The sequence below is a fragment of the Castor canadensis genome, chromosome 6 (genome assembly GCF_047511655.1).
Source record: "Castor canadensis chromosome 6, mCasCan1.hap1v2, whole genome shotgun sequence".
NCBI lineage: Eukaryota > Metazoa > Chordata > Mammalia > Rodentia > Castoridae > Castor > Castor canadensis.
This window is the reverse complement of record NC_133391.1, coordinates 115,895,760-115,909,292: the sequence shown is the minus strand read 5'-3', so window position 1 is coordinate 115,909,292 and position 13,533 is coordinate 115,895,760. Positions and strand designations below refer to the sequence as shown.

Genomic DNA, 13,533 nt, shown 5'->3' with positions numbered 1-13,533 from the left:
ATGAGGGCTGGTAGAGTGGCTGAAGTGGTAGAGCGACTGCCTAGCAAGCAGGAGGCTGAGTTCAAATCCCAGTACCGCCAAAAAAAAAAAAATCATGATGCTATCCCTCTAGATGGCTATTGGAGGAGCTAATTTCTTTCACCCTAGCAAAAATTTGTGGGAAGCATACACAGCAGCTACAACTACTGATGGGAATGCAAAATGCTATAGCCACTGTGGAAAACACTTTGTCAGTTTCTTATAAAGCAAAGCAGAAATTTTCATGTGACTCAACTATCCCACTTGTACATATTTATACAGCGAAAAGGAAAACTTTGTGGCACACAAAAACCTGTATGAAATGTTTACAGCAACTTTATTCATAATCACTCCATATTAGAAACTATTCAACTATCCATATGGTGAGTGGACATATGAACTGATGTGGAATACTACACAGCAGTGAAAAGGAACAAGCCACTAATATGTGCCACAGTTTATACAAATCTGAAATGTATTATGCTGAGTATAAGAAACTGATTCAAAAACCTATCCATGAAGCTGAGTGTGGTGACCCACACCTTGCACACTAGCTACTCAGGAGGTAGAAATTGGGAGGATCAGGGTATGAAGTCAGACAGACAAAAAGAGAGACCCCCCACCTCAGAAAATGAGCAAGGCATGGTGGTTCATGTCTGTGATCCCAGCTATGCAGGAAGCATAAGTAGGAGAATCTTGGTTCAAAGCCAGCCCCAGGCAAAAATGCACAAGTCCTTATCTGAAAAATAACTAAAGCAAAAAAGGGTAGAGGTATGGCTCAGGAGGTAGACCTGCCTCGAAAGCACAAGGTCCTGAGTTCAAAACTCAGTGCCACCAAAAAAAAAAAAAAAAGCTATATACAGTACAACTCCATCAATATGACATTCTGGGAGTCTTTACGCTCATTTCCTAAGTGAGGAGCGGGAAATGTTTCTTCCTCCTCCCCCCCCCCCCACTTCTCCCTACTTTATTCTGCTATACTAAAATAAATCCCTGCTAAAGCTTCAAAAAAATAACATTCTGGAAAAGACAAAACTCAGGTTGTGAGAAGAGATCAGTGTTGCCAGGAGTCCTGAATGGAGGAAGAGTTGACCCAAAGAGACGGGGGGGAGGAGTGCTGTGAGCGATGAAGTCATTGTGTGGTCAGATTGTGGTGTACCTGTGCACATTCGACAAGAGCACAGAACTATGTGACAAAAACTAAAGGAAGATACTTTGCTGTATCTACCTAAATTATAATTTTAATACTGAAAAAGTAAGTCATAGTTGTTTACCTATTCAGTGTGGATTCAGAGAGAGAGAGAGGAAGGAAGGAAGGAAGGAAGGAAGGAAGGAAGGAAGGAAGGAAGGAAGGGAGAGAAAGAGAGAGAAAGAGAGAAAGAAAGAAGGAAGGAAGGAAAGAAGAAGAACCTGAGTACCTATGATCTTGGTAACTTGCAGTGGTGTTGTACACACGTGCACACACATAGTTTGTGTGTCTGTGTGCAGTCATAAACATTCAAAGTGCACCTCTTGTGGACTAGGCAGAGAATGGGGAGACAGAGATGTAAGCAAATAAATGAAGATGAAAGCACCAGATGATGACAGGTGCTGTCAAGACAATGAGCAGGCCTGCGTGATGGGGTGGGGTTCAGGCCTGGGCCTCCCTGAGGAGGTAACTTAAACTGAGCCCTGGAAGGAAGCAGTCATCATGCAGATATTCAGGCAGAGCAAATGCAAAAGACTCATCAAAGGGCTATGGGTGTGGCTCAAGTGATAGAGAGCCTGCTTCACAAGCATGAAGCCATGAGTTCAAATCCCAGCACTGCCAAAAAGAAAAAGATTCATTAGGAGGACTCAGAGGATGAGATATGCTGGGAAAAAAATCCCCACTTTGGAACTCAGACAGGCCAGCTACAATACAAGCAATAGCTTTTCAAGTACATTTTGGGCTTCTAGAAAAAAAAGCAGAGACAAGTCAATGGAACTGGACCAAGCGAGCAGGAGGACCAGGTAAGGAAGATGAGCTCAGATACGTGAATAGGGATCAGTTCATGTAGACCCTGGAGACATTTTGACTACATTCCACATGTAGCAGGAGGTTTTTTCACTTGCTAACTTTTCTTTCTTTTTTTTTTTTCTTTAGTTATTTTTCACAGAGCATTTCATGCTTTAATCCAGAGCTAACCTTGCACCACGATCCTCCATCCTTTGCTTCCTGCATAGCTGGGATGACAGGCACTCCCAGCTTGTTTGTAGAAATAGGGTCTAGCTAATTTTTTGCCTAGGCTGGCCTCAAACCACACTTCTCCTGATGCCTGTCCCTTGTTAACATTTTTTAAAAGTTTAACACTTGCTGCTATAGGGAGTGTGGACTACAGAACACCAAGAGAGACAGGCAGAGCAATTAAGAGACTGTTTGCTGAAGATCAGAGGAGGTCCACCTAGGCTAAAACCTGTGCAACACCCTAGAGATGGGGAGATGTGAGTGGCTTTGAGATACATTTTAGAGGTAAAATTTGCTGATGAGTTGAACATTGGGGTAGTAAGAAGAAACAAGGAACCAAGGATGAGATCTTGGGTTTGGGAGTTCATATCTGGTGACAGGCAGAACTAAAATAGGGAAAGTTGAAGGAAAAGAGTCTTTTTTCTTTTTTTAACATATTATTTTATTGTTGTATGGGGAGTACATTGTGACGTTTATAAAAGTTCTTACATTATATCATAGCTGAATTCACCCCCCATCATTCTCCTTTATCCCCCCCCATTCCTGTAATAGTTTCAACAGGTCCCATTTGTCCATTTACACACATGAGTACATAATATTTCTACCATATTCACCCTCTTAAATCCTTCCTTTTATTTCCCCCTCCCACTGGTACCATCCCTCAGACAGGTCCTGCTTTGTTTTCCTGTTTTCCATTTTTGTAAAAAAATGACACGTTTGTTTGTTTGTTTGTTTAAGATAGCTATATGGGGTATTTCATTGTGACATTTCAATGTATATATATACTATAACCCCTCTATTTTTCTCCTTTGTACCAGAGTTCCCTTCTTATGGTAATTTCAACAGCTTTAAAAATTCCATATCATTCTTGTATAGAAAGTACACTAACCACATTCACCTTCTTAACTTCCTTCTTTAACCCTCCCTCTCTTGTATGTGATCTCCCCTTATCATGACTTGTTTTTCATGATATTGCTGCATTTGTACTGGGTCCATATTCCACATATGAGAGAATACATGCAGCCTTTGGTTTTCTGAACCTGGATAACTTCACTTAAGATGTTCTCCGGTTCCATCCATTTACCTGCAAACCAACAAAATTTCATTCTTCTGTATGGCTGAATAAAATTCCATTGTGTATAAATACCACATTTTCTTAATCCATTCATCAGTAGTGGGGCATGTTGACTTTTTTCATGGCTTAGCTATTGTGAATTGCGCTGCAACAAATGTGGGTGTGCAGGTGCCTTTATTGTAACCTAAAGAATCTTTTTTCTTTGGTAAATTTTCTTCAATTATGTACAATCTAAAGTTCCTTTTTAGACACAGTGACCTTGAGAGTTCCCATAAAGATGTAAGTAGGCAGTAGAGAGAGTTCTGGAGCTCTGGGAAGAGAACAGGATAGATTTCAGAGGCAAGGGCACGTGGGTGGCGCTTAAAGTCATGAGTCCACCTCCATAGAGAAGAGGACTGACAGCCAAGATGTGGGGTGTGCCAACTTTTGAGGGCCAGTCAGAGGAACCAGCTATGCTTCTGTTCATCCAAAGAAATGGTCTCTAAACTGAAGAGAACACCCACAGAGTGGGAGAAAATATTTGCCAGCTACACATCAGACAAAGGACTGATAACCAGAATATACAGGGAACTTAAAAAACTAAATTCTCCCAAAACTAATGAACCAATAAAGAAATGGGCAAGTGAACTAAACAGAAATTTCTCAAAAGAAGAAATTCAAATGGCCAAAAAACACATGAAAAAATGCTCACCATCTCTACCAATAAAGGAAATGCAAATTAAAACCACACTAAGATTCCACCTCACCCCTGTTAGAATAGCCATCATTAGCAACACCACCAACAACAGGTATTGGCGAGGATGCGGGGAAAAAGGAACCCTCTTACACTGTTGGTGGGAATGTAAACTAGTACAACCACTCTGGAAAAAAATTTGGAGGCTACTTAAAAAGTTAAACATTGATCTACCATTTGATCCAGCAATACCACTCTTGGGGATATACCCAAAACAATTTGACACAGGTTACTCCAGAGGCACTTGCATACCCATGTTTATTGCGGCACTATTCACAATAGCCAAGTTATGGAAACAGCCAAGATGCCCCACCACTGATGAATGAATCAAGAAAATGTGGTATCTATACACAATGGAATTTTATGCAGCCATGAAGAAGAACAAAATGTTATCATTCGCTGGTAAATGGATGGAACTGGAGAACATCATTCTGAGTGAGGTTAGCCTGGCCCAAAAGACCAAAAATCGTATGTTCTCCCTCATATGTGGACATTAGATCAAGGGTAAACACAACAATGGGATTGGACTTTGAGCACATGATAAAAGCGAGAGCACACAAGGGAGGGGTGAGGATAGGTAAGACACCTAAAAAATTAGCTAGCATTTGTTGCCCTCAACGCAGGGAAACTAAAGCAGATACCTTAAAAGCAACTGAGGCCAATAGGAAAAGGGGACCAGGAACTAGAGAAAAGGGTAGATCAAAAATAATTAACCTAGAAGGTAACACACATGCACAGGAAATCAATGTGAGTCAACTCCCTGTATAGCTATCCTTATCTCAACTAGCCAAAACCCTTGTTCCTTCCTATTATTGCTTATACTCTCTCTTCAACAAAATTAGAGATAAGGGCAAAATAGTTTCTGCTGGGTATTGGGGGGGGGAGAGGGAGGGTGTGGAGTGGGGGGTAAGGGAGGGGGTAGGGGCAGGGGGGAGAAATGACCCAAGCCTTGTATGCACATATGAATAATAAAACAATAAAAATTTAAAAAAAAGAGGAACCAGCTATGGAAACTGAAGGGAAGAAAGCCACTGAGGTAGCAGGAAGACTTGTAGTGATGAGGAAGACAAGGAACACAAGTTTTCCAAAAGGAAGGGCATGGACAACTGTATGGGATGACTTGAGAGTCTGAGTAAGATAAGGTCAGAGATGCTACCATCACATTTGGAGAAGACTGGTGACCTTCACCAGTTCTGTTCTGTGGAAGTCTGGCACAGATGCCTATTTGGGTGAGAATATTGGGTTAGAAGGTAGACAGTTGCTACTGACCATTTTTATGAGAAGTTTTGCTGTGAAGGGGAACAGAAGAACAGTGCAGACTGAGAAGCTTGTGGGGGCCAAACAAGGGTTGTTTCTTAGGTGTTGGACGTAGATGTGAGGATGGAAAAACCCATCAAATAAAGTGAGGGGGCATGACGATGAGGGTGAGAGGGATAATATGGGATAATTATAGGAGCTCTGTCCCCAAGAGAAAGAGAAGGGTGGGCTCCAGAACCCATGTGAACAGGAGGGCCTTAGACTGGCACACAGACAAGTCATCTGTTGTGACCAAAGGGAAGATAGAGAGGTGGGTTAGTACCATCAGGAGTGAGAAGATGAAACGTATGCAGTTCTCTCTGTGTTTATATTTTTAAAAAAACAGGGAGGGAAGTCAAGTACAAAGAGTGACATTGGTTGCTGGAGATTTCAAGAGACACGTACCAAAGGTATAAAATAGTTTTGGAGACTAGGATAAAAGCATATTGCAAATAAATGGAGAGTGGGTGGATAATATACCCTTGACATAGAGGGAGACCATCACAATGCATGTATGTATGCATATGTGTGTACACACACATCCACATTCGTATACATACACCAAGCCAGGGTTAAGAACAGGCTCCAGAGCTAATGAATTACAGAAAGACCTAAACAGCAGCAAACAGACTGAGTTCAGCTGCTGGACAAAGAGCATCTACTCCTGAAGCAACTGTTATAAACCAAGCAAAGCTGGGCACTGGATCAGTTAGCCATCTGGTTTAGATGGTTGACTAATTTCCTTGATAGGCTGAAAACTGCGCAACTGGAATCACTTTGCAATCTCTCCGCCTCCATCCACTCACGGGCCTTTCCAGAGTAGTAAGAGTGAAGGGCAACATTTCCAAGTCCAGCTGTCAAGGGGGTACCTGAAGTCCTTGGATGGGCATCTGGACAATCTGTACACATAGTCAGAGAGCCTGAAGCTCCATAGAGAAGAGCTACAATTCTCCCACTAATGTCAATCAAGTTAGGGATAGAGCTGTAACTGCAAAGAGGAGTGTATCAGTTCCCTGTTGCTGCTGAACAAATCACTGCAAACAAACCGATTTTACACACTATAAATTTATTATCTTACAGTTCTGGGGGTCAGAAATTCAAATAGGTTAACAGGGCTTCTGCGGACTCCTTCTGGAGGATCTAGAAATTGAGTCCTTGCCTTTTCCAACTTCAACTAGCTATCTATGTTCCATGGCTTGTGGCCCCTTCCTCATCTTCAAAGCCAGCAGCATGGCACCTTCAAATCTCTCTCCAATCTGGCCTCTGTTTCCTCATCATCTCTCCTCTCATCTGGACTCTACTGCCTCCCTCTTTTCCTTATAAGGACACTAGTGTTTACAGTTGTCCTTACAATGCAAAATAATCTCTTTCTCTCCCATCCTTGACTTAACACTTGCTAAGTTCCTTTGCCTGTAAGATGAAGTATTTACAGGTTCTGGAGATTGGGATGAGGACATCTTTTGAGAAGAAGGAGTCACTATTCTGTCTACCACAGGAAGCCTTCTGCTCTCCTCACTGGAGTGACTTTCTCCTTGGGGAATTCCTTGATCCTATTTTCCACTGGAACTGTCACCTTCTGAATTCATTTGTGTGAACAGTGGCATTTCCCTCTCTTGTCTTCATCCTTCTTCCCTGTACTCTATGGAATGTCCTGTAGCCTGAAATTTAACTCAGCCACTGAAGACTTTTGTTTTTCTTCCAATGTTTAAAGCTTTTTAAAAAAGATCTTGGGCTGGCAGAGTAGCCCAAGTGGTAGTAATACCAAGTAGTACCAAGTGGTAAAGCACCTGCCTAGGAAGTGTGAGGCCCTGATACTCCAGTACTGCCCCCCCAAAAAAAGAAGCCCTTTATATGAAGCTCTGCGCTCATATGTCAAATGAGTGAGTGACATTGTCTTTGTCCTGTCATAGAATTTCTTCTGTGTTTTGGATATGCAAGATTTTTGAGTTTATGTTCATAAAACATTAAGAATGACAATGTTCCCCTGAAGTTAATGGGGAAGTTGATTTTGCAATCCACTAACTCTCCATATGTGAAATTATCAGAAAAAAATTATCAATCTAAGATTAATGTAGCATATCATTGGTGTTTACATCAGTCATCAATAGTTTACTGAGCAAGCGGACACCCACATAAGGCCATGTATTGGTGCAGAATTCTGTCTCAAATCCTGGTGGGGAAGATTCTGATATGTGATTTCAGCTATGTGGCCTTAAAGGAAGATATGTCACCTCTAGAATCTTCCATGACTTCTCTGGCTCCTGAATGAACAATGAATAATTACATGGCTCTCTTGGGGATATGTAGACTACCTGGCTTTTGTTCCCAGAAAAACTTTATAAATGCCAAACTTTGCAATAAATTAAAATTTCACCTCCCATAATTCATCTATGCCTTTCTAAGTCCCCACTGTTTTCAATTAGATTTGAAATGCTTCATTATTTCTCATTTAGAACCATGCTTGGATTTTGCTTTCAACCATTTCATATTCATTCATTCACTGGCTATCTCTTTGTTCATAAAGGAATTTCTGTTTATATTCCATTGTGGTTGTTTTTATTATGTCATAAGAAAAAATTCTATTTGTATATTTAGAAATTTAAATTTTCAACTTTAAAATTTAAATTTCCCTTGAAGTACTTACCGTATGAGGTGTATGAACAGAGCTACAACTGCTAGTTCCTGATCATTGTACTGGTCAGGTGCTCATGGGAAACCAAAGACATCCCCAGAAGGAGCCATTGAGAAGAGTTTAATGAGTGAGTATTTACAAAGATGAAGGAACTGTTAACAGAAACCAGTGAGGAATAATAGAGCAGCTGAGGTGTGGCCTATGCCTCAAAGGGCAGCTGGGGAAAGGGGCAGCCAGAACCTTCCAAGAACTGGAGCTGCAGAAAAAGGCCCAGGAGCTGAGGGTGCCCACTCCACACCTCCACCCAGCCAAGGGACGCAAGGAAGGTCCTGTCTAACTCCTCCCCCTTCCCTTTTCTCTAGCTGTGCTTCCTCTATTAAACCCATCTGGGAGCCTGGTGATACAGTCCACAGAGGTCCATTTCCTGGCACACACCAGGGTGGAAAAGAGTGGAGAGCAATCTGGAAGGTCAACAGAAAATACCCAACACAGTGGCTTATAGAGAAAGTATTCTCAGAACTTAATGGTGGCCTTTGAGATTTGGTTGTACATAAGCCACATGCATTCTATATTTAGGCCCTGGCCCCTTTCCTTCTGAGCACTTTTCTCCTCAGCTCTGCCAATGGGGGTCTTGAAGTTGATGAGATCACTGTGACTACCACTCAGCTCAGCTCATTCCTCTGTGGACAGTAAGACTTGACTTGCAGATCCATGGTGGAGACTTTCAGATGGGTTTCCCAGCAGGCCATCTGACAGGAACTCTCTCTCGCTCTTCCTGTTGTCCTTTTCCAGGGTGGAGCTTCAGCATGGGCTCAGCCTACCAATTCCACAGTTGGCGTGTCTTCGTCATCGTCTGCGCACTCCCCTGCGTCTCCTCTGTGGTGGCCCTCACGTTCATGCCTGAGAGCCCTCGGTTTTTGCTGGAGGTAATGCTTGTTATTGCAAATACTCAAGTTACCCCATGTCCAATGGAAAAAGTCCCTTGACTCTTCCAAGAAAGTATGATTGTCTCTTTGGGAGGTACATTTTTCCTTCCTGAAGTGTTTGGTCTCACAGAGCCGTGCTTTAAACACCAGCATGTGAAAACGCCGACTAAATGCTAGAAAACACTCATGTTCCTCCTTCAACTTTTTGCTCAATGAAGAGATATGGCTTATTGTTTTGTAAATGAAATTTTACCATTAGCGTTCTTGGGTACTACATATAGGCGCATTCTTTGAACGACTAATGCATCCCATGATATCCAAGTAATCTGTATGTCCCAGTGCAACATATCTAAATACACTGGCACGATTACAACCTATCTGATCTGACAAAACAAGCTGGTTACTGTGAAATCAGGGAGTGTAAGTGTTACCAGAAAGCCAGCACATCTGTTTACCTTGATCCTTGCATCCAATGAGATGAGAATACAGGCAAGACACAGAAGTATAGTGAAAGTCATAGAGGAGTTTATTAGGAAAAGAGTACATTTCCAGTGGACTGAAAATGGGTTATCTCTAAAGAGAGAATGAGAATGACAATTATTTTTACCCTGGCACCAGTTTTTATTGAGGCTGAAGGGGCCTGGAGTGTTAATTCCCTCCTTAGGACAAGCCCCAAGGCTGAAGTCCTGGTTAAGGTCAGAAGATTAGGGTAGCCCTATAGATTTACAAAGTACCAACTATTATTGGGTCACCTGACCCCTAGGATATGATTTATAGGGCTAGGTCATTGTTTTGTTTGAGAAACTAATGTTGGGATGACTCAAAAACATCTTGTGACATCTCATGACCTAACAGGGGCTGAGTGTTTTTCTATAGGCAATCTTGAAGAATCCTCCATTTTAGGTTTTCTTTTCATATCCCCACTGCTCATAGTTAAACTACTGACATAGCTGGTCTACTCATCGCCCTCACTTCTGGATATTTCTTAGGTTGGAAAACATGATGAAGCGTGGATGATTCTGAAGTTAATTCATGACACCAACATGCGAGCCCGGGGTCAGCCTGAGAAGGTCTTCACGGTGAGTCGGCTCCTCAAAGACTCCTTCACGCCACTATGCAAAACACATTTTCATCAAGGACCCGACTATAAATATTTTAGACTTTGTAAGCCATATAATCTTTTGTCACAACTACTCAAGTCTTCCACTGCAGTACAAAGAGGCCAGAGATAATGTGTAAGCAAACAGGTGTGACTGTGTTCTAATAAAACTTTATTTACAAGGACCGGTAGAGGGTTGGGTTTGGCCCTTAGATTTGAACCCCTCTGTGTGCCTATCTAGAACTCCAGGGCTCTGTAATTGATTAAATAATAACACCAACATGAATATGGGATTGAGGTAGAAAGACCATGGTTTGATCTCAGATTTATTTTGACTCCAGGCTCAGAAGACAGAGGTATCACCATGTAGATAGATTCACATGTAGATAGACTGGTGATAGATCACCAATAGTTAGATTCTCCTTGACTTGCTGTCAGAGGAGTACTGGACCTCTATTGGGCCATCTCCTCTGCTGTCCCACTGCCACCCTCCTGAAATTTGTTTCCACAGACTGCTCAGCCAAGAAGTTCACTGGACCTTCAGGTCTCCTAGGCGAAGCGAATTGTGTCAGGGTTCAAAACCCAGCTCAGACACTTACTGGCTGTGTGACTTGAGCAAATAGCATCAAGATTCTGAGCTTCAGATTCCTTATCTACAGAGTAATTGTGATAATGCTTGGGAGGGTCCCATGAGATCTGGTAGGTAAAGCACTCAGCATTATGTCTGCTTCATTCTAAATACCTCATAAGCTGCAAATATTAATATGTACTCACGTCTGTATACATACAAACGTGTGTACATATGTGTGCGTAGCTGTGTATGTGTACGAGGGCGGTAAGAAGACAAAGATAACATTTTAAAGTTGTGCTCTCTTGTCCTGCCCTGGAAGCCCATGACTTATCAGCCGCCTTGCCTTTCTCCTGCAACCTGTGGGTCTTTTATTGGACGACACATCCTGGTATGATAGGCTTAATTTACCGGAGGTTCTAACAGGAGTTCTTGTTCAAGATTTCACTGAGAGATGCCAGGTCAGACTTATGCCATATGGAAGAGAAAACCTGGACTTTTGGCTTTAACTGACCCTAGTGACAACTCCATTATAAGAGTATAAAAACATATTTTTAAATTATTTTTTAAAATTCCCTTGGCTGTGAATGTAGCTCAGTGGTAGAGCACTTATCTAGCATGTACAAGGTCCTGGGTTTCATCCCCAGCACTAAAAAATCTCCCCAAATTTCAAAACCAGACAAGTTCATTGACATAAGAAGGAGATGGAAAAAGACATTCTCACAAATGGAAAAGTACAGAAAAAAACACCCATATAGCTTTCTTGAAAAATAAAAAAGAAGAAGAAACTCAATATATTTCAACCAGGATGAAACAAAATTGATAACTCAAGAAGTAAGAGGAACATATGGGCTTCTACGCAACTATTTTTAATATGATAATAGACCCAGAGCAATGTCAGAAATCTTTGAAAAAAAGTATGACATTATCACTTTTTAAGATTCTATAACAATTTTCTGTACCTAAAGCCACAGAAGTTCAGAATAGTAAAAATAATCAAGAGTAGGCTTATAAAAGTTTAGACTAGAGAATACTTTCAAATAAATTAAAAGTAACCAAATTTAGAATGAAATTAGAGATTGGATATACTTTTCAAAACCATTCTTAGAAAAAAAGAAGAATGTAGTTCATGTACAAGGGGTCAGGAAATAAAGGATTTTCTTAAAATTAGAGTCAGAATAAATGTAGAAGTATTGTTTGTTAAATAAATAAAAATAGTACAAAAAGAAGCCAGGTGCCGGTGACTCATGCCTATAATCCTAGCTACTCAGAAGCAGAGATCAGGAGGATAGAAGTTCAAAGTCAGCCCAGGCAAATAGTTCACAAGACCCTATCTCAAAAAAACCATCACAAAAAAATGGCTGGTGGAGTGGCTTAAAGTGTAGGCCCTGAGTTCAAACCCCAGTACCACAAAAAAAAAAAAAAAAGAAAGAAAGAAAGAAAATAGTACAAAAAGATAAACTGGGTCAAAACCCAAAAATCAACCATATGTATTTTACATGAGACACAATGTCACAAAATACTTGCCCTCATTAGTGGGAATTCTGGTGTCTAGGCTTCCTGGGAAGTGGTACAAAGATATTCATTCACAGCAGCCCCATATGTTTTCTCTAAGATGTCAGGAATTGTTCTTTGTAATTCTTAGGCTTAACAGATGTTAAGATGCTTAGTAATTTTTAAATTACTTATTGAAGGTTTTTAAAGAGTCAGTAATGAATAAGTGAGAAAGCAACTATACTAGAGGATCAAAGAAGAGTAATTAAGCAGAAAACTGATCTCTGGGTTTCCTAACAACCAAAGCAAAAGCAAATTTAATGGATTACATAAATTTTTATATAAAATAAATGCCAATATGTCTGATTTTTAGAAAATCTAATTTGTGAAAAGTTTATCCATAGGCCTTATTATAAAGAATATTAGCAACATAAGCAACATCTTTTTCCATTTTTAAAAAATTTTATTAGCATATAATAGTTATTCAGAGGGGATACATTGTGATATCTACGTATGTGTTTACAATACATCTTCGTTAGATTTACTTCCTCCATCTTTCTCCCTCTTCCTCCTCCTCCCACTCTTAGAACAATTTCAACAGGTTTCATTCTTCTGTTTTCATATATGGAATACAAAATACATATGCCATATTCACCCTCTTTTGCTCTTTTTTTATGCCCACCCCCCTCCCACTGGTACCCTTGCCTGGAAAAGACCTATTTTACCCTCCTGTCCTTCATTTTTTTTAAGCATAGATTGATAGTCCAGGTGGGGGGGAGGGTGTTTCACAATGGTACTTCAGGTCTGTATATATCATGCTTTAATCAAATTAATGCCCCCATTATTCACTCTTTCTCTATCACCATGCTCCCCTAATATTCAACAGCTTACAGTTCAGAAAATTATATTATTATTAACTTTAAGGAGAAACAGTAGCTTTCACTTTCAATAACGCTTTTACATAAAGGCAAATATTCTATTCATAGCCATTTCTTAGACCAGCAATTAATCAGAATTTGGTAATGGAAGGTAATGGAATGTGTGGAAAGCCAAAGTATGTGACTTTGACTTGATGTGGTTTGATATGAACATCAGGTAAGAAAGAACCAGACTTATTTCCAAAATATGTGTTCCCTAGTATTCTACATGCATGCACACGAGCGCACACACACAACACCTACCCTAACTTCACATTGCTCAGGATAAAGACAAAGATGCTCATTCCAGCCCCCCTGGACCTGCCCATCCTGTCCTGCCTTTTGGGGTCCTCTCGCAGATATACTCATCTTGCAGTTCCTCAAACTTGCCATTTAACCTGATCTGCCATCTGGAATTCCCTCTGCCTGGAATGTTCTTCCATCCTCTTAGTGATTTTTTTTCTTATGGGGAAAGCCAATTAAATTAATAAAAATAGGATGCATGGGACTTCAGGAAGTAATGATTATTTTAAATCTTTTGATATATGCACTCATATTAGACATTAGAT

At 40.7% G+C, this 13,533-nt stretch overlaps 1 protein-coding gene across 2 annotated transcripts in view; it reads left to right on the top strand.

The window, feature by feature from the left end:
- Sv2c (synaptic vesicle glycoprotein 2C) overlaps positions 1 to 13,533 on the top strand; it is a 213,768-nt gene that overhangs the window by 156,240 nt on the left and 43,995 nt on the right. For both annotated transcript variants that reach the window (XM_074077258.1, XM_074077259.1), the window contains 2 exons: positions 8,753 to 8,886; positions 9,876 to 9,965. In XM_074077258.1, the coding sequence (XP_073933359.1) occupies positions 8,753 to 8,886; positions 9,876 to 9,965 (224 nt within the window). The remainder of the gene's footprint in view (positions 1 to 8,752; positions 8,887 to 9,875; positions 9,966 to 13,533) is intronic.